The 27,705-nt window shown below is 36.1% G+C and overlaps 4 protein-coding genes and 1 non-coding gene across 16 annotated transcripts in view; 2 read left to right on the forward strand and 3 right to left on the reverse strand.

Annotated features, from left to right (window-relative positions):
• The window catches only part of mbl-1 (Muscleblind-like protein), a gene marked incomplete at both ends in the record, with an annotated part of 31,693 nt that extends 26,697 nt beyond the window's left edge, over window positions 1-4,996 (forward strand). The window contains 4 exons of one of the 7 annotated variants that reach the window (NM_001373620.2): window positions 283-402; window positions 1,669-1,893; window positions 2,896-3,028; window positions 3,454-4,996. In NM_001373620.2, coding sequence (NP_001360647.1) covers window positions 283-402; window positions 1,669-1,893; window positions 2,896-3,028; window positions 3,454-3,482 — 507 coding nt within the window. Of the gene's footprint in view, window positions 1-282; window positions 403-1,565; window positions 1,620-1,668; window positions 1,894-2,895 lie in introns of all 7 variants that reach the window. The other 6 variants (NM_001373622.1, NM_001270352.4, NM_001373621.2 and 3 more) reach the window with 6 other exon arrangements.
• Window positions 4,997-8,157: 3,161 nt separating this feature from the next.
• F35B3.3 (USP domain-containing protein) lies at window positions 8,158-12,510 on the forward strand (the record flags this gene model as incomplete). 2 transcript variants are annotated; one of them, NM_001373624.1, is made up of 10 exons in its annotated part: window positions 8,158-8,207; window positions 8,258-8,369; window positions 8,443-8,495; window positions 8,541-8,655; window positions 10,149-10,253; window positions 10,300-10,463; window positions 10,595-10,697; window positions 10,745-10,855; window positions 11,390-11,647; window positions 12,388-12,510. In NM_001373624.1, the coding sequence occupies 10 exons, from the start codon at window positions 8,158-8,160 to the stop codon at window positions 12,508-12,510; spliced, it is 1,194 nt and encodes a 397-aa protein (NP_001360742.1). The 2 variants fall into 2 exon arrangements, with proteins under 2 accessions (NP_001360742.1, NP_510749.1); NM_078348.1 differs by lacking the exons at window positions 8,158-8,207; window positions 8,258-8,369; window positions 8,443-8,495; window positions 8,541-8,655 and adding an exon at window positions 9,993-10,094.
• Window positions 12,511-13,204: 694 nt separating this feature from the next.
• On the reverse strand, window positions 13,205-13,308 carry F35B3.10. The gene has a single exon (NR_131744.1). It is a non-coding gene; the product is annotated as a small nuclear RNA F35B3.10 (small nuclear RNA).
• Window positions 13,309-14,311: 1,003 nt separating this feature from the next.
• Window positions 14,312-15,447, reverse strand: dbd-20 (DB domain-containing protein). The gene is made up of 3 exons (NM_078349.8): window positions 15,228-15,447; window positions 14,800-15,042; window positions 14,312-14,666 (listed from the first exon to the last, which is right to left on the reverse strand). Exons 1-3 carry the CDS (start codon window positions 15,426-15,428, stop codon window positions 14,427-14,429), a joined length of 684 nt encoding a protein of 227 aa, NP_510750.1. The 5' UTR covers window positions 15,429-15,447; the 3' UTR covers window positions 14,312-14,426.
• A 1,068-nt stretch (window positions 15,448-16,515) lies between these two features.
• On the reverse strand, window positions 16,516-24,915 carry ptrn-1 (Patronin (microtubule-binding protein) homolog; the record flags this gene model as incomplete). 5 transcript variants are annotated; one of them, NM_001307917.4, is made up of 22 exons in its annotated part: window positions 16,516-17,106; window positions 17,156-17,232; window positions 17,280-17,375; window positions 17,681-17,790; window positions 18,143-18,539; window positions 18,587-18,717; window positions 18,768-18,846; window positions 18,954-19,142; window positions 19,214-19,429; window positions 19,827-20,033; window positions 20,206-20,381; window positions 20,943-21,169; window positions 21,328-21,449; window positions 21,832-22,112; window positions 22,169-22,317; window positions 22,370-22,430; window positions 22,618-22,838; window positions 23,131-23,216; window positions 23,730-23,843; window positions 23,895-23,996; window positions 24,256-24,357; window positions 24,843-24,896. In NM_001307917.4, the coding sequence occupies 22 exons, from the start codon at window positions 24,894-24,896 to the stop codon at window positions 16,965-16,967; spliced, it is 3,339 nt and encodes a 1,112-aa protein (NP_001294846.1). The 5 variants fall into 5 exon arrangements, 4 of the variants coding, with proteins under 4 accessions (NP_001294846.1, NP_510751.4, NP_001294829.1 ...); NM_078350.10 differs by having other exon boundaries at window positions 16,517-17,106; window positions 20,943-21,163; window positions 24,843-24,915; NR_131745.1 differs by lacking the exons at window positions 19,827-20,033; window positions 20,206-20,381 and having other exon boundaries at window positions 16,965-17,106; window positions 19,214-19,307; window positions 21,078-21,163.
• Between the last annotated feature and the right edge of the window lie 2,790 nt (window positions 24,916-27,705).

The raw sequence follows: 27,705 nt of genomic DNA on the forward strand, positions 1-27,705 counted from the left end.
TTTTAATTTTTGTTTGATTATGGGTTGTGAGCAATAAAATGGTACCAATAAATATAGTATTTCCTCTATCAATTCTTACTTTTTTTGGGTTTTGGCAGCTTTCTATATGTAGTTCGATCGAAAATTGTAAGCTAACAATTTTTCTTTAAGTAAAGCATTTAAAGGAATTCTTAAAGTTACAAAAAAATTCAGAGACCTTAAATTTACAATTTTTCTCAAAATAATGTTGTCAAATATTCTCACTAGGTAAACTATTCAAGTTCAAAATATTTTCCGTTCCAGCAACAACAAGCGGCCGCAGTAAACCTGATTCCCAACACACCAATTTACCCACCCTACTACAACGGCATGATGTATCCACAAGTACTTCAAGACCCTTATACAGCAGCGGCAGTGAATCAGGTACGGTAAAAACAGCTTGAACCTTCTTCCCTCACAATCCCTCTTTGCACCTTGCATCATTGTATTGCTATTCGCACCACCGATTTTCTACGGAAAAAAAAATTTTGTTTTGATTTGGAGGAGGAGGATCAAGGAATCAGAATTCTCACCTTGCATGGGTATTTTGATTGATTTTGTGATGAAGAATTTAAATTTAAAATAATTTCAATAATGGACTACCCAAACATTCAATTTTGTTTCCGAAAATTCAAAAATCCGACCCACCTCTCTTCCTGCCTTTTATAATTTTTCGGTTGCGAACGCTCGCTCGCTGTGCTCCTATTCTTACCACGCACAAACAAACAAACAAACAAACACATCTTCTCAAAGCACGTCTCATGTTAGTTTTGGTCCTATTTTCAAACATATTTGTTTAAATCAAGCAAAAAAAAGAAACAACAGAAAGCGGTGAATGTTGCACAAGGTGTCTTTGGAATGGATGTTATTCATTTGATTTGAATCTTTCACCACATTGCCCGGCTTTTGTAAAAATTTCAGAAAATAAATTCTCAAAAAGCTTCACCTCTACTATGCTTGTCGTGGCCCCTGTTATTGAGTTTTAGATTTTATGGATAAAATTAGTTCCAAAAATAAAAGTGAATAACAATTTGGAAACTCGAAAAAATCGATCAAACTCGGAAAGTTAAATGCAAAATTTTTCCTGAACACTTTTCAAATCAATTTTCACGTAATGTAGATTTTGTTACTCAAACCTGAAATCAGTGAAATAGCTTTTTAAGACTTTTAAGCCTGAGAAATTAGGCTTACGCTTATGCTTGAAAATACTATACATAAAAACTGAGCTTAAGCACTTGACAATTTACGGATTTGTGTTTACTTGGCACTGTGTCTTGTAAGTAAAAGTTTTGCATTGAACTTTTTACCGATCAGTTTCTGAGGTTTGAGGAACAATTGCATAGCTACATACCAGGTTGATTTTGAGCTTGATGGAACGAATTTTATATTGGGTTTTAACAATGATTGTTGTGTTATTTTCTATTAGAACAACCCTATCCCCTATTTTTGATTTTCGTAATACAAATATTGATTTCTAATTTGAATATTTATTTTGGGTAGCCTTTTGAATTGGAATGTAGTAAATTAAGTTTTCCGAGCTTTTCGAGGTGCTCGACTCAAATCAAGAATACCATTCACCACCAACTGACAAAAAAAACCAAGTGTGATATCGCATGAGACTCGCTTTGGCTGACATGCGCTCTGTTTTAGCAGCTACAAACTGCCGCCTTGCTTGGCAACGTCGGAGGACTGCTTTCGGCTCAATCGGCGGCCGCCTTCATGGCCAACTCGTCGGCAGCGGCTGCAGCAGCCCAACAAACGCCCTCACCGTTGCTTCGTCTGCAAAGGAAACGAGCGCTGGAAGAGGAGAACACGAATGGCAACGATATGACGTCAGCAGCAGCGGCTCACACACAATTGCTCTCATTGGCCGCGGTATCCCTATATCTTGTTTTTTTTTTGAATTCTGACAACAAAACTTTGGTTTTTATCCTTCTTCAAAATTTTTGGTTTTATATCTCTTCTCTCTTATCTTTCCTAGAAACGCTGCTGTTAACTTTAACTTTAATAACCAAAAACTTTGAACGATTCTGGTACTGGCCATGATTACGGTTAATAACTGCTTGCTTGTCTTGTTTCTCTTGCATCTCGAATTCAAATTTTAGAATTTGTGTAAAAGTTCCTAAGTTTTTACCCCCGAATGTTTGCAAGTACCAAAATCGTTAGATGTGCCTAATGTGTATCAATGGAGTGTTTGTAAGCATGTAAATGTATGGGGTTAGGTGCAATTTTTCAATTGATTTTTCGTACTTCAACTTTTCAAATTCTAACGGAGACTACATATATACATTTTTCTAAAGCACTTAGATTGTAGTGAAGTTTACGATTTTGGTTGGGTTTTGGGGGATGAATATGAGTTGCTGAAAATTTAAATATTGCAAATGAAATGCTCAATTTTATAAGCTGTTGTTTTAGCATTAAAGATACAGTATTGCAAGTTAAATAGGGATAAAACGAGCAGATACCATTGTGAATTATTTTGAAATCTTTCTGAATTGCTTTATTAGATTTTGCAACAAAAAAAATTTTAAGATTTTCTATATAATTTCGTGCTAAAATGTTTGAAATGTATTTTTACCTGAATTTTTTTTTGAGTTTTTTGCATAATTTGAAACAAACAACAGAGTTCCCGTTTTGGCTACTTTATGTCCTATTTAATGTTTTGATTTATTAATAAACTGGAATATTTGCTTCTAAAGTTGAGCCATTAGGTAGAAAACATATCAGTTTAGAACATTTTAAAATTTTCAGCAAACCCTATTCATTGCCCAAAACTATTTTCAGCAAGCTTAATAATTTTTGGTTTCTACGCTTTTTATCATTCAAAACTTTTTTTCAGCAAAACCCCAATTTCTCAATCCATTTTGACATTTTCAGGGAGCTGTACCAATGAAGCGACCAACTCTCGACAAGAACGGAGCAATGTTATACTCACCGGTAGCTCAGCAGGCACAACAATTCAACCCATACCTGTTGCAAACTCTTCAAGGATACGTGCCAGCTGTCTCTTGTGAGTACATGCAGCCACCACCATTCTAGACACACATTCCTCTCTCTCTCTCTCATAATTTTTCTCACCACCTACCCATCTTGATTACGTCCGTTTCCAATCAGTTTACATAATATATAATATGTAATATATATTAATTATTTTTGATTTTTATAATAATGTTTTAGCAGCTTTAAACACAAGCACACCACACACAAACTCTCACTCTTTCTAACGATTTTTCTTGTTTTTAGATCTCAATGTTCATTCTCAACAACCCAATTTATAGTTTTCATACATTTACGGGAGCTGCTGGGAGGCTAGTCATGTGAATCCTGTTGTAAAAAAGTAGCAGAAAGCAAAAAGCTAATCTATCCTGTGCACACCCTGTTCTCTTTTTTTCTCTTTCTCAACTGTCGTATGATTGACCTTGTAATTGTTTTCAGTCAGTGGTCAGCTACCGCCTCGCTACTAGACCATCAATGTGCAGCTCTTCTCTCCGCTTCTTCCACACCACCACCATCGAAAACCGCTCACACCACCGCCACGTTTTCTCGTTTTTTCTTTTCCTATTTCTTTTTCTCTCTCTCTCACTTTCTCTTTCCCAATTTCTGGTTTCCAAAAACAGTTTTTCTCAGATGTTTTCCAATTTCTTTTCACATATGTCTCGCCAAAATCACATCAAAATGTGTTCCACCAAGTATCCATTTTTCGAAGCAAAAACAAGAAAAACAACATGTGTGTCAGGGGGTACGGTAAATCTTTTTGGCTTGCTATGATAATCTAACTTTTAAAACTGAACTTTTAGGAAACATAGAAAAACTATCGATTAATTTTAAACATGATCGGAAAACAGCAAGTTTTTTCTGATTATTTTCGAAGATTGAATTGTTTTCTATATATTTTAACATTAATTTTTCAATATTAAAAGTGTGTTGTTTAGCTCAGCCAAAACGATTTTGCCGCACCCTGTATGTTTGCTTGTGAAACGTGCTGCTTGGCTTTTCCTTTAAGTTAATATCTTTCAAAATGTTTTTCTTTGTTTCTAAAATTTTTGATAAGGAAACGGTAGAAATCGAATCAAATTAAAACGTGCACAATCACTTGTTTTCTCTCTCTAAACTGATCACTTTTTGATTTTTTTGCAAAGTACCATTTGGAGCTAATTTTGTTGTGTTTTTGTACCCTTAAACGTTTTGTAAGGCCATTTAGGTTATGGCTTTGCAAAAAGTTAACTTTTTTTTCTGAAAATGTTGTTTGAAAATAGAATTATCCCCCTAAGGTCATTGGTCATTTGAATGACGCTAAACTTGGAATTGTAGTCAATATTTTATGAATTCGAAATTTCTCCTTTGCCGGTTTGTTTCCCTCAATGTTTTAATGTTTTACTCTATCACCCTTTCCATCGAATTACAAAATTGTGTGTTTTTCATGACTAGTTTTGATATGTTTTTTCCCTTCCCCTTGAATTCCGTATTGTTCTTGCCCAAATTGGAACGTTCCCCTCCCTCAATCAGTTTTAATCTTTTTCGTTTGTTTTTATTCTCTTCCTTAAAAAAATTTCATTTGTGACAGACTCCTGAATCTCCAAGTCTATACTGTTTCACTAGTCCGCAGTTTTTGAAAACTGTCTCCTCTCTCCCACACCACCCACTGAAATCTACTTTTGCTGTCCCGGTAATCAGCGGAATACTAGCGATTCCGTTCTATTCACCCCCATAATAAATTTCGTGTGGATTCTGAAAATGAAATAATATTCCTTTTTTAATAATTTTCCCTATTTTGAAAATTTGAAAATTTCTTTTATATACATTTTTTATCAATGTTACTGGAACTGCAAATGTCCGAAACTTGTCCCTTCCCCTCATCCCTTTTTTCTGATTCTCTTTTTCTTTCCTGGCCCTGTGCATTATTGCAATAGGATACCGGTTGGACTAAACGACCCACCCAAATTATTAATATTTTTATTCAATAAATCATTGAAAACTTTGTGTTTTTACTATGTAGCGTGATTTAGAGTTACAGAAAATGTTGAGCTATTCTACAAAACTGTCAGTGAAGACTACACCAACACTACAATGACGTCACCGTTACAAAAGACCTCAAAGAGATGTAAACTTTAACAGTTAAGAAAATGTATGCAACAATGCATTTTTTTTTCAGAATTTCAAATTAAAATTTTACAGTTTTTACGAATTTTGAGATCAAAACTCGTAACCAATTAAAACGGTTGTAAACAAACATTAAAGAGTTCATGAAAATATATTGAAGATACAAAACTATTGTAATAAATCAGTGGCTAAAGGTAAAATCAGATGAATAATATGGCGTTTTGCCAAAACCTCGAAATTATAGATTGACTATATGCAGCCTTTTAAAATATGAAAAAATAATAAAAGAAAATAATATCGTACAAACGCGCTCTATCGAACGAATTCACTTGGCGATAATTTAAGTATGAATTAGGCAAATACTAATATTTTTCCAATTTTCAAACAATCGTATAAAATTTATAAAAGAATTTTGATTTTTTGCTATGATATTTGTTTATTGTGGTACCATGGAATATTTTTAAGCAAGTTCCAATAGTTCGTCACTCCCCCTTCAAACATCACGGCTATTCTTGTTTTTTGAGCATGGGGTGTCTAGAGGAGCTTCTCATACAGGTATGCTCTCTCGTCCAACACCATTTAGAACAGTTGTGAAACTACCATGATTTCTCCACTCATGTATTTTTTCACCAGTAACTCATTTCATTCAAAAAGAGATAGTTCGTGGTTTCATTTATTTGTTTTATCAGCAGCGATATATTTGGCTAAGTTTCATAATTGAGGAAAATATTTTTTTGTAAAAACAAAAATTCAAGAAGCGCTAGAACAACGAAAAATCCACCTATGGTCTAATAAGTTTTGTGGGATATCCTAAATCTAAAGGAGAATTTGAGAATTTAATTCAGCCATTTTTTTTAACTGTTCAATTTTGTCACATAAATGTTAACCGGGTGTGATAGCGCCGCAAATTATACCCTTCACGTGTTGCTTTTTTTTTATTTTCTCGAAATTTCTATTGACGTGAATGGTGGTCTATCGAAAAAGTTACGTAGAATGTATCTGTTGTTCAGTTTTATCCGGCGTTTAAAATTCTAGATTTTTGAAGATAATTAATGCTTCATAGTTTCCTGCTCAATTGTTGCTGTCTGGAAAAATAATTTTTTCAATAACAGAGCTAGCAGCTTTCAAAATCGTGCAAATTATTTGAACAGCTATAACTTAATTAACAAAAACTAACTCAAGCTTTCAATAAACTACTACATGTTTTTGAACCCCTAAATACTACTTCAATTGTTACCACCGAAGAGTTTAGGTAGTTCAAATCTTATACACCAATACCATACCACTGAATTGAATGTTATCTCCTATCATTTTCCGTTCATTACTGTGGATGCCCTATACATCGACATTTGAATTGGTCAATTGCACATTCAAATCAAAATCCTCGTGATAACTGCATCACTCTCACAGTCTCCTTCTACTACAACATATTTATAGGCAAATCAAAAACTTGCATTTTTTCTGCATTTTTTATACATCTTTAGTATTTTATTTACATCTATAAATTTTTTTTTTGGTTACCTGTTCAACAATATTTTGGTTACCTGTTCTACCAAAGTTTCTGGTGTAATATCATACAGGATATACACAAACTGTAAAATCGGCAAATATACGGTTTAAAAAAACCTCTATTTCAAATATTGTCTTTCAAAACTGGCGTATCAATCAGGGTTGTGCGGCAAATTTGTCGAATTTGCCGAATTTGCCGTTTGCCGAGCTCGGCAAATTTTGAGATTTGCCGCACACCCCTGGTATCAACTCAGAATTCAAATTTTCGAAAATGAGCCAAATTGTGGGATCAACTATTCCACGGAGCCCCAATACATTTTTAAGCTTGAAACTAATAAAAAACGCACGTATTAGTATAGTACGACACACGTTGAAACCGAAACATTATAGTAAAAAGTTGCACTTTCGGATTAAGACAGCCCACATGACCAAACATAGTATTGTAGTTGAAAAATAAAAATCAAATTTTGAATAAAACCCGATTCCTTCATAGAAACAAATTGACGTCTCTATTGATTCCTGCCAATAATCGATTTTATTTACAAAAACTTGTTTGATAGTATGATTCATGTTACAATTGCCTCCTGCTTTCAAACTCCAATTTCCCCTATTTTTCTCCAAGCGCTCCTCTTGAAAATAGAAAGTCCATATGCACAGTCTTCTAGATTATCGCGTGATGTGGGTGGTACATGTTTAGCTAAAAGCGTCGATTTCTTCATTCATAAGAATATCTGTGCCATATGTGATGGCAAAGATTTTTTTCTTTTCGCTATTTCTATCTCAATTTTTGAGGCGGTTTCTCTGTTATTATGTGGTATAAAAAAATCTAAAAAGTATTATGTTAGTTTTAACAAACGTTCTTAACAATATCTAATCAAATCTACTCCTTAATTTTTTGTTAATTTATGTCGAAAAAAAAGTTCAGACACATACTTTCCCACTCAGTTCTATGTAAATTGGGAATTATTGGGAACTCCCCACAAAATTCTCCAGCTGCGAGTAAGCTGTCATTAGTGACAATTGCCTTTTACCTTATTTTTTGTTGTACTCCGAATCCTCTCAATATCTTTTTTCTTCTCAACTGTTCAGCTGCGGCACCTATTGCGTCGTGACGGTTCATGTGCCAACGCATAATTGTTTACAAGTTTGGTGGCTTTGGCTCTCTACGCTCAATTTCTGTAACAGTCTCTGACTGCAGATGATTGTAAAATTGGGTGGTTGGTCTAGCAATCCGTCTAGCTTTTGAAGTAGTAGATCAGCCATATGCAGAAGTAATAGATAAACCATATGTGGAATGGCTGAAATTGGAGCTTACTTAAACTTACAGCTTTGTTATGTACAGAGCTTAAGCATGTTTCCTTTTCGGCAATTTCCTAAATAAATTCACACTACAAAATACTTTATTTTAAAATTTGTATTTTCCTGCTAGAAATTTTTCCAAATTAATTTGACTTTTTATTTGTAACTCTATTGTTTTTTTTTTTTAGAACAATTCAAACTTAATTTCAGCATTATATTACATTTTAAAATATGCCCCCGTCTGGATTCTACACCGGATATCTAGAGAAAAAACACAAATGGTAGAATTGACACCAATTTTGTTCTTTTCACATATTTTTAATTTTTACAGTAACTGGAAATGCTACCTTCCTAACAACAATTGCAAATTGAGGCAAATAAAACCAGTTCCGAATTTGACTCGTCTCTTGGAGGAGTCGAGGCTCACGAATTCATTGAGCAGGGTAGTTGTTGACAAATTTGTAAAAATGCGCATCTACAAGATCTCCAAATTTACTAACTTTTTATTGATTTCAGCTCCGTGATGTTTTCAAGAAAAAGTCGTCTCCGTGTGAAACTGATGTGAACAGGTTTTTTTTTACTTGACAGTCAACAGTACAAATACTAACTTTCAGCAATGCTGAGCACATTGGTGGCGAATCAATTTGGGGTAAAATTCAGCGTATGTCAGTTTCCAATTGCCAGAATCGAATGAAGGGCGGAAGAGACGGAACAAGAGATGTTGATAAAGTATGCTTTTTGTTAGAAATTTTGAAACTAAGGCGTATACTTTTGGTTTTATATCAGGTTGTCCCATAAGTTTTTGTACTTTTTTTCAAATATTTTTCCAAAACTTCTAGAAAGTTTTAAAATTTTTTCATCGTAGGTCGTGTCAAGGTCGGGTCGTCCCCTTTCAGAAAAGATTCATTTCATCCATTTCTACTTTGCCACGATGACAATCATCAAACTTGAACGTCGAGACGTTAGATTGCTTCTTCTTTATGAATTTCGTCTTGGTCATTCAGCAATGGAAGCGGAACGAAACATATGCGGTGCGATGGGTGAGGGAGCACTCTCTTATAATACAGCAAAGAGTTGGTTTCAAAAGTTCAAGAACGGCGACTTCAGTCTCGAAGAAATAGAACGTTCTGGGCGACCGGTAGAGTTAAATGAAGAAGACCTAGTGAAGCTGGTGGAGGAAGAGCCTCGTCTTAGTCTTCGTGAAATGGAAGAGAAGCTTGAGTGTTGTCATAGCACAATTGCACGTCACTTGGGTCGCCTTGGTTTTACTTCAAAACTTGGAATTTGGGTGCCTCATGAACTTTCGGCATCACAGAAGCTCACTCGGGTCAACGTTTGTACTCAACTTCTAACTTTTCGTCGAAAGTTCGATTGGCTGAACAATCTGGTTACTGGAGATGAGAAGTGGGTGCTCTATGTTAACCATTCCAGAAAACGTCAATGGCTTCCGATCGGTGAGAAAGGAATACCGACGCCAAAGCCTGATCTTCACCCAAAAAAGATTATGATCTGTGTCTGGTGGGGTGTTCAAGGACCCGTGCACTGGGAATTGTTGCCAACTAATAAAACTATCACTGCTGATTACTATTGTGCCCAATTGGACCGAGTTGCAGAAAAGACCAACGGAAAATATGAAAAACTATATTTTCTTCACGATAATGCTAGGCCTCATGTCGCCAAGAAGACTTTCCAAAAGCTGCATGATCTTGGTTGGACTGTTTTACCGCATCCACCATATTCTCCAGATCTTGCACCAACCGACTACCATTTGTTCTTGTCTCTCAGTGACTACATGCGCGACAAGCAATTCGACGACGAAGAGCATCTCAAAACTGAACTCTCCACTTTCTTCTCATCGCGTTCGCCGGATTTCTTCTCCCGTGGCATCATGATGTTACCTAGTAAATGGCAACAAGTGGTGGACACTAATGGTGAATACTTGTGTGAATAGTACTACTTGTCGCTTGAGAGAAATAAATTTTTTTCAAAAAAAAAATAGTACAAAAACTTATGGGACAACCTGATAGAACCTCAAAGCCAAACGAGCAGATCCAACAAATATCACTATGGAATATGTGATCTCTGTAAATAAAGGCCGTTTCGAAGATATTTTCAATAATCCTAAAGTCATTGCACTATTCGAAAACAAACCGATATTAAAGCCAGCTGTAAGATTTTTCATTTTGTAAAAACAAACTTCTCAGCGAAAACCTGTTTTTCAGCCAATCTATAACTCTTGCCTCGAATGCTTTGCCATTTCAGTTTGCCAGGCTCTTCTTGCCTGCCCTCCATTTGTGAGATATGTCAAGGAGAAAATTGCAGAAACCGTATGACAAATGCAATTTTTTAAACTGGTAAAAAATAACATTTCAGAAATTGGACATGCATATGAAGTCGCTAGTTGCACAATTTGCTGCTCATTCTATTCCAGCTGCCGGTTCAGGAGACTGGCCTCGTGTTTCAATTTCAAAGCTGCTTAATAGTATTCCAGGAGGATTTAATGGAAAGTGCCGTGAAGATGCTGAAGACTGGTATAGGTATAATGCACCTTAAAAAATGCTCTTTTAGGGGGTTTCAGGGTTTCGGCAGGCGCCCGGACCTGAATTCGCGTCTGCCTACTTTGGAACTCCAAACTGTTCTTTGAAGTAATTCCAAAATCGTTTTCCAGACAACTTTCCAAAGAGTTTTACGACGAGACATTTGGACAAGTTTCCGCTTATTACAAAACCGTCTGCCACGAGTGTGGCAAATGCAGAGAAATAAATGATAAAGTAAGCCGCTTTTCATTGATTTGCAAACATGTACTAATTGATTTCAGAGTCCTAGAGTTCAACTGAGATGCCCAGATCTTGAGATTACAGCTGCGAACATTGAGTCCATGCTGGCGGTAACTGGAAATGAAATCGTTACGTGGGAGCATGACGGATGTGTAAGTGGAACACGTAACTGAATAATCAGTAATTTAAAAGCAAGTTTATTTAGATTTTAGTGCTGAAAGATCTTGTATTTTTGTTAATTCTGATAACGCCCCATTAACTTCTCAAAAACGTTGAGTCAACCTGAATTAAGCAATGTGTTTTGAGAAACTGAGAACTTTTGATTCTAGATCAAAATATTCGGTAATGCTGTAGCAGCTTGGCAATAAACTAACCTTCTAACGAAGCATAGTTCGAAATATTTATCGTTTACGGTGTGAATAACTTAACGGCATACTCACATTAAACGCTCAGACGTCAAATCTAGAGCCCAATCCATTCACTGCCACACATTTTTCCAAATGGTGGTTTGGAAGCTGGAAAATTTATTTTATCAAGACTCCAAACTTGTTGCCCTACAGTCCTGGACTTCAAAGAAATTCAGGATTCACTTGTCTAATATCTTCTAAAAAATTGCTCTAATTTGTAACCGAACTAGCAGATTTAATCATAATATTTTTTTTTAATATAGTTGCCAAATATTCCAGGAAAACACGACATGTAGAGAAACCACTAGATACGAATTTCCTGATGTCATCCTCGTCTCCGTGGACACTTTCCAAGATGGCAATAGACATATCGGAAAGGAGCTGGAGTTCTTTCCAACTGAAGATTTTTCACCAATTTCGGTAAACAACGACGAGCCTGACATATTTCACCTTGGTGGTGTCATCTACTTCAGAACGTTCAATTGTTTTCGCGATGAGAGCAGCGGTCACTATATGGCACGTGTTTATCATCACGGGGTGAGTGGAACCTGAAGTGAATAATGGCATTTTTCTCAACTTGAAAATGCTGAAAATTCCGTTTGCTGAAAAAAATTTCAAATGCCAAACATTGTCTAGGTTGGCAAGTTTTCAAATTTGTACATAAAAACTACAAAACGGTATACTCTGGTGACTTCCAAAAAAGTTACATAAAATATTCACTCGCCACGAAAAAATTCGCAACATACGCTTCAATTCTTTGGAATTCACACAAAATTTCCAAATTTTAAAAACTTGATAACTGGCAAAAAAAAAGTTCTAATGTGTAATTGTGTTATGAAAATCGAAATTTTGTAAAATATAACCATCTGTTTCTAAATTATTTTCTCAATTTCTTACAGTGAGGGTAATCTCGAATTTCAGAACGTGAAGGGATAGTGTATGTACAGTGAGTTTGAAATCTGCCAATCACTTGTGCTTTCAAAAAAAAGTCGATTTAAAAAAACCTTTAGTTTTGATAAAAGTTTTATCAATTTTCATGGGAACTTTTAGTTTGGCTCACAAATTTCAGAACTAAAAAATTTGTCCAAACTCACTCACATTAGCAATTCAAGAGTTAACATATTTTTCTAAATTTTCACATTTTCTGTTAAAAAAAGCATGGACGTGGAAAGTTTGCTTCGTTTGTTTTTTTTTGGGTTATGGGTTTTGATCCAGTGTGCTTTTGCTTTCGATTAAGACTTGTAAGCTGCCTAACTAAATTTTACTTTTTTTTGCAGAATGTGTTTCTGGCGGATGACAACAGAATTTACGAGCAGAACATCAACAGACCAACGGAACCAGCCAACTCGGTTCCATATTTTGCGTTCTACTACAGACAGCGTCGTGCTGGGCGTTTCTAATGAGTTGGTAGTAATGTCAAATGATCGGAAAACATAATCAAGTTTTCTGTTCAATCAAATTTTCTGTTTCAAGAATTATTTTGTGACACTTCTTTCAAATACCGTATATCTCTGTAAGTTTTTTATTGTCCAAATTCTGTTAGTGATCTATTTTGTTACAGTTTTAATTTTATTAGGAACTGGTTCAAATTCTCCTCGGTTCAAATTGATTCTCCTCTCATCCCACCTTAAATTTTTACATCCTACTAATAAGTTTTGATCTTCATAATGTTCCAGTGCTGATTTACTCAAATTGTTTTACACTTTTTGGAAACCTATGACATCATAATAATTGGAAATACTTGAAACTTACAAGTTTTCTCTTACATTTTTATTTGATTTCTTGAATTTTCCATTATTTTTTTTATTAATGACAACTTTGTAATGATAATTTGCTTTACTAACTTCCGTCAATTCTCACCAAAAACACTTTGGCCCCAGTGAGTTGTATCATACTTTTACTTCTGAATAAATTTTGAACATATCACCCAAAAAGTATCTAGGTAACTTTCTGAGCCCACACTCCCAGGGGGCATCACTCAAAGGTGGTATTAGAGGTCATTGCTTTTAGGGGGCATTCTCAAAAATCTTTAAAATCTTCATTGTAAAAATCTCAAAAGGCATTTTTTTAATGCAAACTGATTGAAAGTAAAAATTTTGATGGAATTGTACAGAAAAGAGTTCCAAAACTCTTCTCCTTTCCTCAGTCACCGCGTTGGGGGGTTTTTCAAAGGTACCTCAAACTTGGGTTATTAAACCATTTCATATAAAGATAAATAAAGATCAATAAAAGATACAAGAGCAAAAGTATGGTAAAAATAATGAAAAGAAAATGAAAAGGAAATTGTGTGATTGGGTCGGTTTTTTCCCGCTTTTTATACTATTTCAAAGCGGGGGATTGGAATTTGTCTATCAAGCTAAAGTGGAGGGGGCGAATGGTTGGGATGAAAACAAAACATAATGATGGGATGGAATCATGTAAGAACAAAGTTCAACGGAGTTGACAGGAATTACAATTTTTTCAGCCCCGTAAACTTTTCTCACGTCCAATCAATAGTGGCATGAGGTAGCCCGACTATCGTCATAAAGATTGAAGAGGTACCAACTATGCTGATTGGTAGTTGGTTCATCAGCCAAGTTGGTTGATGTAACGGCATGAGGCTGAATGAATTTAAAAGTACGCTAGGGGGTTTCGCAAAGATCACTATGGGGATAAAACTATTTGCTCTTAGGGGTAATTCTCAAAATTCACAAATAAGCATTTTAAAAATCTCACAGAGGGCAAATTGTTCAAATGTGTACTGAATAAAAATACGGCTTTTAGTGAAACTACAATTGTTTCAGCCTCATAAATTTCTTTCACGTTCTGACCAACGTCATAAAGATTGAAAAGGTACCAACTATGCTGGTTGGTACTTGGTAGTATCAACTTGGTACATCAGCATAGTTGGTACATACAATTTCTATGTCACAACATCTAAACAGTTTTTCCCCATAGAGAGCCTGTGAGCCTGTAGTGAGAGGTGAGCCTGTAGAGATACACAGACAACATAACCCTCTGAAATTTTTTAAATGACCTTTTGAGAATTTTCAGAATGCCCCCTAAGAGCAATGACCCCCCAATTTTTTCTTTGAATAATGCCTCTTTAAAGTGAATGTCCCTAATTTTTTGCCCCTGGGAGCGTAGGCCAACTTTCTGAAAACCAGTTGGTGCAATAATAGCTAGACCTATAGAAATGGCATATAAAAAAACTTATCGTATCAACGGTAAAAATTTATCGAAAATTTACTGAATTGAAAACAAATATTAAATACTGTGACGAGCGGCAATTTTTACAATCAAGTGTTCAGTGCATAGAGGTATTAAAACTTATAAGTTATTGACCGAAAGTTCTTGCTTGGAAGGTTCGGGATGAGGTAAGTGCGAAGTGTCTGTTTGGTCCTTGCTCAGAGAATTCGGACTCTGAATCGATGTTAGATGAGAACTCTGGGGTGGATTGCTCGTTGAGCTTCTGCCAAAAGCAGGCCTTCATGTTCTCAAAACGATCGTAACAAGCCAAGTAGGAGAGGTCAAGTTGTGTGACGTTTCCTGGACGCTGGTCGCAGAAAGTGAAGCACTAAAATTTTCAAATTAATCGGTTGGAATATACTTTGAATTTACAGATTCGTCAAAGAAAAGACGTTTTCAAACGTTCGTTTTGGGGGTTATTTGAACGTTACGATACTAGTTTTATAGTCCATCACACCTACTTTGTTTCCGGCCAATGTGGTTCCAACCGAGTTTCTATAGCAGCAGTCAGTGTGATCTTGCCCTTGAGCAGCACAGTATTGAATATCTGCTGCTGCTTGCATTGGGCAGTAGTCTTGCTTGAAGTACATGGCTTGGAGAGCTGTCTTGGTGTATGTGCGGAAGGAACACTTGGAAAGACAGGCATCTGGAAGATTTCTCTCCTGGCAGCATCTCATAAACTTCTCGTCTGGTGACATTGTTTTCTGGAATTTGGGAGTTTCAGAACTTCCTTAAAATGACGTGATGTTAGGATTATTTTTTAAAGTATTGAGCAAAAGCTTTTAAAATATATTATAGAAAAATATTGAAAATAAAAAATTATATGAGGAAGGCATTTTATCAAAGTCTAATAGGAAACCTCAATTTTCTAATGATCGAAATTTCTCACCTCACTCTTGATTGAAAGAGTTTTGGATCCTCTCGCCTTTGCACAGCCATATCTTCCACAGGAGTAACCTCCTCCGCAACCTCCCGAGCACACTGGAGGTGGTGGCGGAGCACACCCACCACCACAAATTCCAGATGCAAAGCATGCATCTGTTACAGCCAAAATTGCAAGAAAACCAAGAACGGCAAAAAGAGTCTGCATACTTTTTTGGAATGCTAAGAACTGAGCGATTTGAATTTTGTCAGTCGTTCGTAGTACTTTTTATAATGCTTTCACAAAGAAGACCTGTTGATGAGTCAAGGCATCAAGTGGTTAGAGGGGGAAAAGTCGCTGCGTGTTACGTAAGAATAATAGACATTCAAACAGTAAGCTGCTTTACACCGCCATCACTGGTGGTTCTTTGAAGAAAGTGAAGACAAAGTAAGAAGTAGACAATCGGTTGTGTCACCATTTTCTACCCAACTTTGAAGACAAAACACTTTTTACGCGCAATTATTTTCAGATTCGAACAATGCCATGATCTTCTTGATCATCTAGAATCGAACCCCAAGAATGCAAAAAAAATTGAAAGATGGAGATTACATATTTTTTCGCAATTTAAAATGACAAGTATGTAGCTTAACATTTTTTCGAATTTAAAGAGAACAAAGTACAAATTTTCGTGATGTGTTTTCTGTATTAGTACGCAATTTTCAATGGTTTACCTATTATATTTTGATAATGAGATTATCATTATCATTATTGCTTTCAAAAAAAATTACAAACTAAATATGTTTAAAGCACATGTACTTTCATGACAGTGTGTAGTTAAATTTTTAGGGTGGACAGTAATAGTTTAGCAATTGCGAATTTTAAACCTCTAGAAACAGGAAACTGAATCTTGAAATTATGATTAAGAAAAATGAATTATAATTTTTACCTCACAAGCACTCACTAATAGTAAGACAAATTAGTTTCTCTGCTTTTTCAAAGACTTGGCAAAGACCAGACATTGTTTTTCAAAAATTTTGAAATTTGCGCCCACTCCTGAGTGTTACTAAAAAATACAGATGTAACATTTTTCCTGTAAAATAATACACATTTATTGTAGAAATTACCTTGAAATGTTCAAATTATTTTTGTGATTCAACACTTCCAGAAACTAGTAGAGATTTCAATATTAGTAGATCCTTTCTTGGAACATTTTGAAAAATTATGTTTTGAAACATTTTGGATAATGTTTTCGCAAACATCAAGACCTTGTAATAATGATTTAGTTTTGTAACACACCAATTAATTTTTTAAAAAATAAATTCGAATTAATTTATTCGTAAGTAAATCTGGCCGAACAGTGGAGAAGATTTGATTGGAAATGGGGCACAAAATGACAATTACACTTTAAGGAAGGCATGGGATGAACAAGAAAAGTTTCACAAAAAGATTCCATCAGACAAGGTTCAAACTTTTTGACAACTGACTATGAAACAACTGAAACACAAGGATCACAGAAAATAAATAAAGGGGGTTTTTATTCTTTTTTTTCACAAATTTTGATTTTATTTTCATTTTGAAATTTGAAAATTATTTAATAGTTTCATTTTACAAGTGCAATTAAATTAATAACTACAATTTTAATTGATTTTAGCAAGCTCGTAATCTGCAAAATTAGAAACAGAAAGAAACGGAAAAAAATAAAAAAAGTAAGTGAAAATGCGCGTGTACTGGTTTCTACAAAGCACCAAAAACATGTGTATCTCTTTAGTTATTCTTATGAGCCGGAGTTCCCGAGTGTGGAATTCGAGCTTTTTGCCAGTATTGATCCAAAATTGCAAATCCGTCAATTGTGGCAGACAAGTGCTTTGTGGCAATGTTCGTGAAGTTTTTCGCTCCGGAATCGTATCTAAAATCTTTTTTTTTCATTGCAAATAAACATAGTCAAGTTTACTCACTTAAACATTGAATTCATCATTGCCTCAGTGCATTTTGGCGGTCCTTGTCCCGAAATTTTAACGGCTGTGTCGGAAATCTATAAAAACATAAATAGTGGGAAAATACATATGAGATTTTTCTCACCTCGTCCCAAGTGTACAGTCCTCTGTACTGACACTTTTGGTCTCGGAAAAGAATCAGAAAATGCTTCGAGCTAGATGACGCCATTTGTGTTATTGTCTGTAAGTCGATTTATTGTTGGGCCTTATTTTGAAAAATGAATAGTTTTCCTAGTAGTTTTATGAGTACCTAGGTGTACGAGTTGTATTTTTAAAAACATATTATTTTAAAATTTCCGTTATGTGCATTACTCAAAAGTTTGTACTGATTCTATTTCCAAACTTCAAAAAAAAACAACACTTTTTGCAAACAGCTACTACACAACATATTTAATGAGAAGCAGGCTGCAATTTGAAAATTGGAGTTCCTGTTTCCACTTTCTTTATTTAAATTATAAGTTGTTTTTCAAGTATCGTAACACTTACCGCCTGCCTTGTTGCATTATTAACTGCTCCAGGGAACACACTGAATTGAAGAGCGTTATTGATTAATCCACGGTTGGATTTGGTCACTGTTTTGGCGTATAACTTGTGTGCTGAAAAATGTTTATGCTTGACTATTAGTGATTTATTAATTGATAAGTTTGAATACACTGATTTAAATGTTATAGTCAATCAACTCACTCTAATTAGTAATTCTAGAAGTGACAGGTTCCACCTCTTTTTTATTACCTTTTTTGAATTTTTCTATTAGTTTTTCTCGATTGTATTGGAAATTTATCACACACACAGCACGATCATACTATCATCTTTTTAGAATGGGTAAGTAGAACAGCTTAATACAAATATCCTAAGTTTTGTAGACCGCCTTCAAATCAAAACCTAATTTGATAAATTGATCCCAACGTGCAACAAATTTCATCACTTGATTGACTTTTTTATACTCACTTGGTTCCGCCAAACTGCTCACCGATACCCTTTGCTCAACAGATGACTGGCCTCTCATTCTAGGAGTATTCTGCCTTGAAGACTCTGTTACTTCACTCATTTGAGACTTTGTCCTGATGAACGGTGGTTGAGAATGTCCTCTTCCGGTTGACCTAGCTGAGAGCTCAGCACCGAGCTCCTTCTCCAGCTTTTTCCTCTTGTATTCATCAAGAATTTTTTGTCGTTGTTGTTCTTTTTCAACCTTCTTTCTCAATGCCAACTCCTTCTTCTCATTCTCAACTTGTCGCCTCTCTGCGTTTCTTTGTTCTGCCAGGTCAACTTTTGTCTCGATTTCTTCTTTTCTTTTCATAGTTTTTGCGATGAGAGCTGCTTTTTTAGCAATACGACGTTCATTTGCCTGTAAGCATAGTTTTGAAATACATCCCGATTTAAAAAAAAACCAACGATTTTCTCCATGTTTTCACCAGAGCCCTCATCGTCATCAAAAGTGCGACCAGGCGTGTCAGTAGGACTGTCGTCTGATTTTCTACCAGTAGAAAGATCATCACGGTCATTTTGACGGCTGAAGCCTCGGCCTGGAAATATGTTGAATGTGAACAGTCTTTATTTGAAATAATAAATCTACCTGGAGCAAGATTTTCCGAATGATTGTCAAGCATCAAATCTGGGAAGCGTCTTGCAGCCTCTTCAGGTTGTGTTGTTGTCTGAAAATATGATTTTAAGCTGATGATTTGAAATTATTTTCATACGTAAGAATTGTTATAGGACACTCAATTAACGCAACAATGTTCTTGTCGAAATAAAACCTCACCTCATCTGTGATATGTGGCACCGACTCTTTGCTATTCACTAAGTCCAACTCATTCTTTATAAACGTTTCATTTTGCCACGTCCTCCTCGATGGTATCGACCTTGCTGGCATTTCTTGTTTGTAAGTCATTCCCCAGTTTGTCAGATTTCTATTGATTTCCAATGGTGGGTCAGCTTGCACTTGAGTCGCCTAGAAATTTATTTTTGTGAACTTAAAAGGAAAAGCCCAGGAAAAGTTTTTTGTTGAACTTTTAAACCTACATCATCACTCTTTGAATGAAGATGGAAGGCGTTTTGATTGGGAGGAAGCATTTGTTGTGGTGGCTGTTGTGGTGGCTGCTGTTGCATCGGCATTTCCATATCTAACGGCTTATTGGCTGTTTGAATGTAGCCCATCTGCGCGGGAGAGCCCTCCATATTGAAGCCGGGTTGACTGGTGGCAGGCATTCCATTAAAACCCATTCCGGGTTGAGGCATCTAGGAAATTAAATGTGTTGCAATGTGGTGTTGGGCTCATAATGGGTGGTGGAAATTGAAATGAATAGCTTTTGATATACTTTTTCCATTTTTTTCTCAAATTTCAATTACATTGATTTTAACGAGACGTTTTGCATGATTTTAAGAAAATTATTGGACAAGTGATACATGTTCTAAAAGCTAACACAATGGGCATTTCAAAATAATGGCAGCGTGTTCTATGTTAAGACCATAACTTCTCTTTCCACGTGTCAGTTAAGTGCTGCCGAATTCCTTATTTTTGAGTTGAACTAGTTTCCCTAGTGAATGGTAAGTAGTTCATATGAACCTAGTGAGTACTCGTTAATTATAAATCTAGTTAAAACCGTCAGGACAATATTGCACATTCAAGACTCACCTGTTGATAACCCTGTTGTACTGGAATCGGCTGCATGTGATGTGGAATGAAATATCCTTCCGGAGTGTATGCACCAACTGGCTGCACTGGCATTTGTCCCTGCTGCATTTGCATTTGTTGTTGCTGTTGTTGATAATCACCGGGGTACATTGATTGAACTATATAGCCCGCGTGGTTGATCATTCCGTTGCTCAAGCTGTTTCGGAGCTGAAATCGTTTTTATTTAACTATTGCAAGTCACTCACGGGGGGGGGGGGGGGGGGGTTTTTTTTTAATTTCCTAGTTATTTAATTTTAGTTGTCAGTTTTTTTTTGCTCTTAAAAATATGAACTGTGAAATTTGAAAACTCATCAAACGTATTAAGATTCATCTCACCAACCTGAGAAGGACTCGCATAGTTGCTCTGAGCTTGAGCCTGTTGCTGCTGCTGTTGCTGCATTTGCTGCTGCATGTAGTAGTCGTGTGGGGTTTGTGGATGTTGAATATAAGACTGTGTCATTTGTGCAGCTGCGTTCATCGGCAATGTCATGTAGTTGGCTGGGTATGTTTGACCGGCTAAAATATGTGTTTGTTTTGGTAATGCGGGAGATTAGGGAGATGATGGGGTTCGCAAGGAGAATGAGGTAAATATTGTAGAAAAGTTTTCAAGAAATTTTTCGAAGGATGCATTCAATTTTCCGATTCTCAAAAACTATATTACAGTATACTCACGAAAGAGCTTGAAATAACTGAGAGAGATCTTACAATTCCCTACATTTTGTACTTTCCAATTTGCGCTCTAAACAGAAAAATTCAGCTAAAAAACTTATTTGAACCTCTCTCGTACTTGCTCCATCAAAACACGCTTCAATAATTCCAATATGTCCTCTGCGATTGAGCAGAACACGGAATGAATTATTCAATTTTCCGGTCAATGAATTTTTATTTTAGTTTTCCGCAATTTTTTTGTTCGGATGCAAATCTGTTCTAGACATTTATTTTTTATGTTCACTCGCATGACTGAGCATGTACTTCGGACGTGAATTCAATTTTTTAGACTTTGAACAGTGTACAAACTACACCGCGAGGTAATCTCTTAATTAATTATTTTTAAACTGAAAATACTCAAAGGCATACCTTGTACCACACTAGGCTGGGAAGAGGCTCTGTTCAATCTGGCCGATTGAGTTCCATCCTCTCCTTCTTCTAATCCCACTCTCAGCTCCAACGCTCGTAGTTTTGCTTCAAAATGGTCGTACCACTCCTCTTTTCCTTTGCTCGTTTGGTCGTTGTCGTTTTTTCGGAGTGCAAAAAATGCGGCCTTGCTTTTTTCGAGTCGCTCCGTCTCGTTCGCAGAGCTAAAACTAATTAAAAGTAGGAAGCGAAAATAACGCAGTTTTTTAATTGGCATATATTGACCAGCGCATTATTCAAGTTCAAAAACCGTTGATGTGAATCAAAATTTCTCCACTGTCATTTTTCTAAAGGGAAGTTTTTTTCGATTTTCAAACAAAAAACTCACCTCATCTGAGCCATCTGTTGATCATGCTTTCTCCGTTTTTCCTCCATGGCCAGCCGAACAGATGCAGTCACACTGCCATCATATCGATTTAGTTGAGCCGTTCCAGCTTGGTTTTCAAAACCCTGCAATGATTTTATTTTTATGTAAAATTTTTTTTATATAACAACTCTGTTTACATGTTTTAATTTTTTTTAGCATTTATTTTAACTTTATAAAACCCGCTTGTTCCTGCTCAATTCAAATATTTTTAACTTACAAAATATAAGTATCTCTCTATAATATTAACGCGAGCTCAAGTTTAAAGAAGGACTTTCATTATTTGACAAAAATAAAAAAGAATTCATTGAGTTCGAGAACGTGTAGTGCAGAATTCTCGAAAAAAAACCGTCAAATTTGTGTAACTCAATATTGGAAATTTAGACTAAAATATAAGAGCGAATGTTTTTAAAAATTAATAATCTCACCAACTACACGTGAGCTTTAACAAATAAAAAGTTTTCATACCTGCCGAATGGTTTGAAAATCGGTCACAGAATCTTGATCCATGCTCCTCCTCTGTAGTGCAATCGATGCTGGACGAGAATAAAATAAACTGTCCTGGCTCATTCTGCTCACTGATCTCGACGGGCCTTGAGAATGTGAAACAGCTGGAGGTGGATTATACATTCTTGGTCGATTCCTATTGTGCATTGAACTTCTCGCCGCCGCATTTGCAGCTCTAAGGTCAGGAATTGCAGATGCCGGCACGAAGCGTCGAGGAGAAGGTCCGATGCGTGGTGTTTCAACTAGAATCATCATTTTTCAGTAATGGTGGAAGAGTGAGATAGGTTGAAGTAATTACCTGGTTCTGGTGTAACTGGCGGTTCGAATTGAACGAATAGGTCAGCAAGGAAGGCGTTCACATTCATTTGTAGTGAGTCACGCAGGTACAGCAGATCTTCGATCTCGAAGTGGAATGGGTCAACTGCGAGGTGGTGTCGGCAGAATAGTCTGGAAATGGGGAAAGAGGGTGTGAAGTGACACACAAAATGAGGTGACTTACTGTAACAACATTAAGTTATATTGGCAGTCTCTTGTGGTCGCTGAATCGTTGAACGAAATATCTGAAATATTTCATTTTAAAATTAGTTTGTAGTGGATAGATTTGAGTGTCGCCTTGGGCTTATATTGAAGTTATCACTTAATTGTCGACCAAATTTAACTGAATATGTTGTACTCAAAAATTGTCAAGCTTAAAGTGTCTCAAACCTAAAAGTCATGGTCCTAATCTTAAGAGAGAGAAAAACTCACCAGCTACAGGCATTTCATGCGGTCTGTACCAATGCAATAGAGCACACAAACACTGCCCATCTGAAATATCCTCGTACAAATCCTCCATTTCCGGAATATTCGTGTTCGAATCCTCCCGTTCTACATCGTCTCTAACTAGAAGACATATTTTATTTATCCAGAAAAGTAGAGCATCCACACTGTCGATGGGCTTTTCGCTGGGCTCCACAGCTGTGTGACGGCTGGAATAAGGGAAAGTGGAATGAGGAAGTTTTGTTGCGATAAATAAGAAAATAAATTCCATTAAACTGGTTAGTTTTTGATAGCATCAATTTAACTGCTGGGGAATTTTTTGAAAAGGTGGGTGTGCTAAAATTTTAAGAAACCTAAATAGCAGAGTTACTGAAAATATGTGAATTTAGCATCAAATCGAAAGCATGATTTTTTTTTTTTTGAAAATTCTGTCTCACGTGTTTTTGTTATAGTCATTAACAGCTTCAACGCAAGAGTTTGAGTTTGATAAAATTAACCAACCTTACTGCTTCAACCACCCGACTGACTGGGATAACATCTCGAAGGTGTGCCATCATAAGAGCATCAATTATTGCAAGGTGTGCAGACTGAAATTAAATTTTTTTGCAATTTTTCAATACCATTTTCAGAAGTAGACTGTGTAATTTTGTGTACCATTTAAAGAATCTTAAAAATTTGTAATGAAAAACGGTACTTGTGTATATCCTTCCATTTTTTTAATTTGGACAAAAAGTGTTTGAAAATTATGTTTAAAAAAGTTCAATCTATTTCAGAACAGCACGTACTTATGCTGAAAGATATGAAAAAAATCTTCAAAACTACCTGAAATTTGTGACTTGTCAAGTAAGATTTTGGCAGTTTTAAACTTTTTAAGGAACTTTTTGAGGTACTTTCAAAATTTCCAATGCATAACTAACTTATTTTCATGTCAAATAAAACAAAATGATCAATTCCGTAGGTTTTCAAACACCGCTAAACAAAACTATATTTTTGGAAAATTAAAAAAATTTTCTCGTACCCTTTGGCAGCTCCCTAAAATAGAAAGTGCATTCAAAGTCTTCAGAACAAAAAATTATGTTTTTAATCATAAAAAGCCTTACCATATTAAAAGGAGCCGAAGCAACCAGCTGCGCCTCCTCCACCAATTCATTTCCGTCGTGCAATACATCGATTCCATAATCGGTCAGCACCGCGAGAACTGCTCCATGGCCTTTCTGAATTTTAAATTAATAGTGAACAAGCTGCTCATCCTCGAACAAACTCACAGTAACTAGCGCTGACTCCTTGAATATCTTAGCAGCAGCTTGTGCGTACAACGAACCATTGCACAGGGCTCCGACGACGGCTTCGTCAATTTGAAAGTGTCCCTGAATAATTGATGAGGTTGTTGTGGAATTTTGGTTTTGGAGATATTGGGATACTTTTTTTTGTTTCGTTACAGAAAAACTAAGATTTCTGATAGTTAAGCAGCTTCTAAAAAGTTATTTTCAAAAGCTATTCAATTTGGAATTTCAGCAGTTAATTAGAAATAATAATATTTCTGATGAAAAATTTGAAAATTGTGGTTTTCAAATTTGAATTTATTAGTTTTTTTTAAATTTAAGCACGAGTCAAATAAAAACTTACATTTTCATCCCTCTGCACTCCGTCCCTTAATTTATCCGGCATATCTCGTTTTTCTTCGTAAACCCGTGAAATTAACCATCGAATCGATGCAGCTAGTTTACCCTGAAATTCCATCAATTTTATCATCCTATTCGCATTTCTTTTTGGTGCACTTGTTGCGGGGTGATGTTTCATTTCGTATTCTATTGCCCGGCAGAGGACACTGCTAAAAATGCATTGCCTCTGACAGAATTCTTCAAAAAGTTTTGGGCATTGCATTTTTAGGTCTGCGTTTCGCTGAGTTGGATAAACGGGGTGAAGGAAAAAAAGTACAATTTAAATTGAAAAAATTCAGAGTATTCAAAAAAAAATGTCAGTGTTTAACATTTAAAAAATTCCAGCAATCTTTTTTTCAACTTTAGGTTTAGAAAGAGTGTTTTTCAAATCTTAAAAAATTAGTTTAACTAAATGTTTTGGTTGAATTACCATTTTCATTATCTAGACCTCGATACCTTTTGGGGTAAGTCTTATTTTTTATTGATTTATTTTACTCGATTAGTATTTTTAATAAGTTTAAATTTTTTTACTATTTAAAAATGCCCACAAACCTCATTTTCATCATAATCCTCTATTGCAAGCAGAGCCGGCAAAGGGAAGTCCATTGCAAGGACCCCTGGGTTTCTGAAACAAAAGAAACGTTACAAGTAGCAGTGTAAAAAACGAAAAAATGGAACAAGATAGAGGATATGCGACTTCGATTTCACAACAAACACAAGTGGTTAAACAAGAGAGAGGGAAAAGAAGTAGAGTCGCAAAGGGAAGTTTTGAGGAAGAAACTCTTTTTTTCAGATTTTTTTAAAGTGTAACCTATTTTATATACCGAAAAGGGCAGGAAAAATTCGAACTTTGTGTGGTGTTGGGCATAATAATGTGTTGTTTGGTGGTTTGGGGGTTTGCGAATGAGACCACCACCACTTCACTGCTTTGCATAGGATGAGGACGGACGGGGGCCGGGGTTAACAATGGCCGAGAGAAACCCGCCGAGGGCTCGTGGTTGGGGGGTGCCCTCGCCGCATCTCACTTGTCGGCCCTGGGTTCGGGATGGTGGAGGCGACGAAGAACAAGAAAACGAGAGAAGAGAAAGGAAAAGGAAACGACTGGGGCACACACACACACACACACACACACACACACACACACACATACAACACAGCAAAAGATGACTGCTGCTGGCTGCTGCTGACCGTTTCGCCTCCCTCCCTCAACTGGCGGTGGTCGAGATAGAGGGAGAATGTAGGAGAGGAGCAAGAGACGCAGAAGGTTTTTTCTACACATGAAGAGGTATTATTCACGGTTTCGTATTGATTTTGCCTTAATTATAATTAGATTGGAGCTTGCTGCGGTGTTCTCCGAGGTTTTTTAAATCGGTGGGCAGGTGGAAATATTTTGTCATAGTTTTTCGAAGTATCAGGTTGTCCCATAAGTTTTTGTACTATTTTTTTTTTGAAAAAAATTTATTTCTCTCAAGCGACAAGTAGTACTATTCACACAAGTATTCACCATTAGTGTCCACCACTTGTTGCCATTTACTAGGTAACATCATGATGCCACGGGAGAAGAAATCCGGCGAACGCGATGAGAAGAAAGTGGAGAGTTCAGTTTTGAGATGCTCTTCGTCGTCGAATTGCTTGTCGCGCATGTAGTCACTGAGAGACAAGAACAAATGGTAGTCGGTTGGTGCAAGATCTGGAGAATATGGTGGATGCGGTAAAACAGTCCAACCAAGATCATGCAGCTTTTGGAAAGTCTTCTTGGCGACATGAGGCCTAGCATTATCGTGAAGAAAATATAGTTTTTCATATTTTCCGTTGGTCTTTTCTGCAACTCGGTCCAATTGGGCACAATAGTAATCAGCAGTGATAGTTTTATTAGTTGGCAACAATTCCCAGTGCACGGGTCCTTGAACACCCCACCAGACACAGATCATAATCTTTTTTGGGTGAAGATCAGGCTTTGGCGTCGGTATTCCTTTCTCACCGATCGGAAGCCATTGACGTTTTCTGGAATGGTTAACATAGAGCACCCACTTCTCATCTCCAGTAACCAGATTGTTCAGCCAATCGAACTTTCGACGAAAAGTTAGAAGTTGAGTACAAACGTTGACCCGAGTGAGCTTCTGTGATGCCGAAAGTTCATGAGGCACCCAAATTCCAAGTTTTGAAGTAAAACCAAGGCGACCCAAGTGACGTGCAATTGTGCTATGACAACACTCAAGCTTCTCTTCCATTTCACGAAGACTAAGACGAGGCTCTTCCTCCACCAGCTTCACTAGGTCTTCTTCATTTAACTCTACCGGTCGCCCAGAACGTTCTATTTCTTCGAGACTGAAGTCGCCGTTCTTGAACTTTTGAAACCAACTCTTTGCTGTATTATAAGAGAGTGCTCCCTCACCCATCGCACCGCATATGTTTCGTTCCGCTTCCATTGCTGAATGACCAAGACGAAATTCATAAAGAAGAAGCAATCTAACGTCTCGACGTTCAAGTTTGATGATTGTCATCGTGGCAAAGTAGAAATGGATGAAATGAATCTTTTCTGAAAGGGGACGACCCGACCTTGACACGACCTACGATGAAAAAATTTTAAAACTTTCTAGAAGTTTTGGAAAAATATTTGAAAAAAAGTACAAAAACTTATGGGACAACCTGATAGAAGCTCAATGAGAAAAATTTACAATTATGTTTTTGAGGACCTCATTAAAAAACCAGTTTTGCACGACAAGTTTAGCAGCTCAAATTTTGATTATAGTTTTTAATTTTTCAGAATATTTTTCATTGGCATACACCGATATATTCAACTTCCAACAGAAAGTTGGGAATAAAAACTGTTTCGAGTTTAAAAATTAAGAAAATAAAATCTAAAACTGTCAGAAACAAGATTAGTGAAGGAAACTCTCTGAAAATTAAATAAATTCATAACTTGTATTTTTGTGAACTGTAAAAATTTCAATAAAATAAATTTGTATTTTTCTTAACAGAAAAATATGGAATTTTTAAAGATGATCTTAACAAAATATTAAAGATGAGTTCAAGAAACGCTACAGTCAACAAAAATTTTTGGAATAAACTAGAATTTTTATTTATTAGAAGTACATCAGCATGTGTCAAAATACCTGATTAACTGCAGCCAATAAATGCTAGTTATTGTCTTCCTCATGAACCTCATAAACTATAATAACATATATTACCTACTTATACAATAATTGACACATTTAAAGGTTCACTTTCAGATGTTTGCACACTTGGGAGAAATTATATGGAAAAAAAAGAGAACTCGAGGGTTTATTTGCAGTTTTTGAGGGTGTTTGCCAACAACTCTCGCGTACAGATGTTGAAATCGAATTTGGACCCAAGAGGAAAAATATAGGAAGGTCTACGCCTAGATGGTGTATTAGGATTTTAGTAGTTCTAA

The sequence above is a fragment of the Caenorhabditis elegans genome, chromosome X (assembly GCF_000002985.6).
Source record: "Caenorhabditis elegans chromosome X".
Taxonomy (NCBI): Eukaryota; Metazoa; Nematoda; class Chromadorea; order Rhabditida; family Rhabditidae; genus Caenorhabditis; species Caenorhabditis elegans.

What these genes read in the sequence shown, in the direction of transcription:
- dbd-20 (NM_078349.8), bottom strand. Translation starts at nt 15,428, where the DNA reads ATGCAGACTCTTTTTGCCGTTCTTGGTTTTCTTGCAATTTTGGCTGTA. An exon ending in CTCTTTCAATCAAGAGTGAG is followed by an intron (nt 15,043 to 15,227) that starts GTGAGAAATTTC and finishes CCCAAATTCCAG; the next exon opens with AAAACAATGTCACCAGACGA. An exon ending in CCACATTGGCCGGAAACAAA is followed by an intron (nt 14,667 to 14,799) that starts GTAGGTGTGATG and finishes TGAAAATTTTAG; the next exon opens with TGCTTCACTTTCTGCGACCA.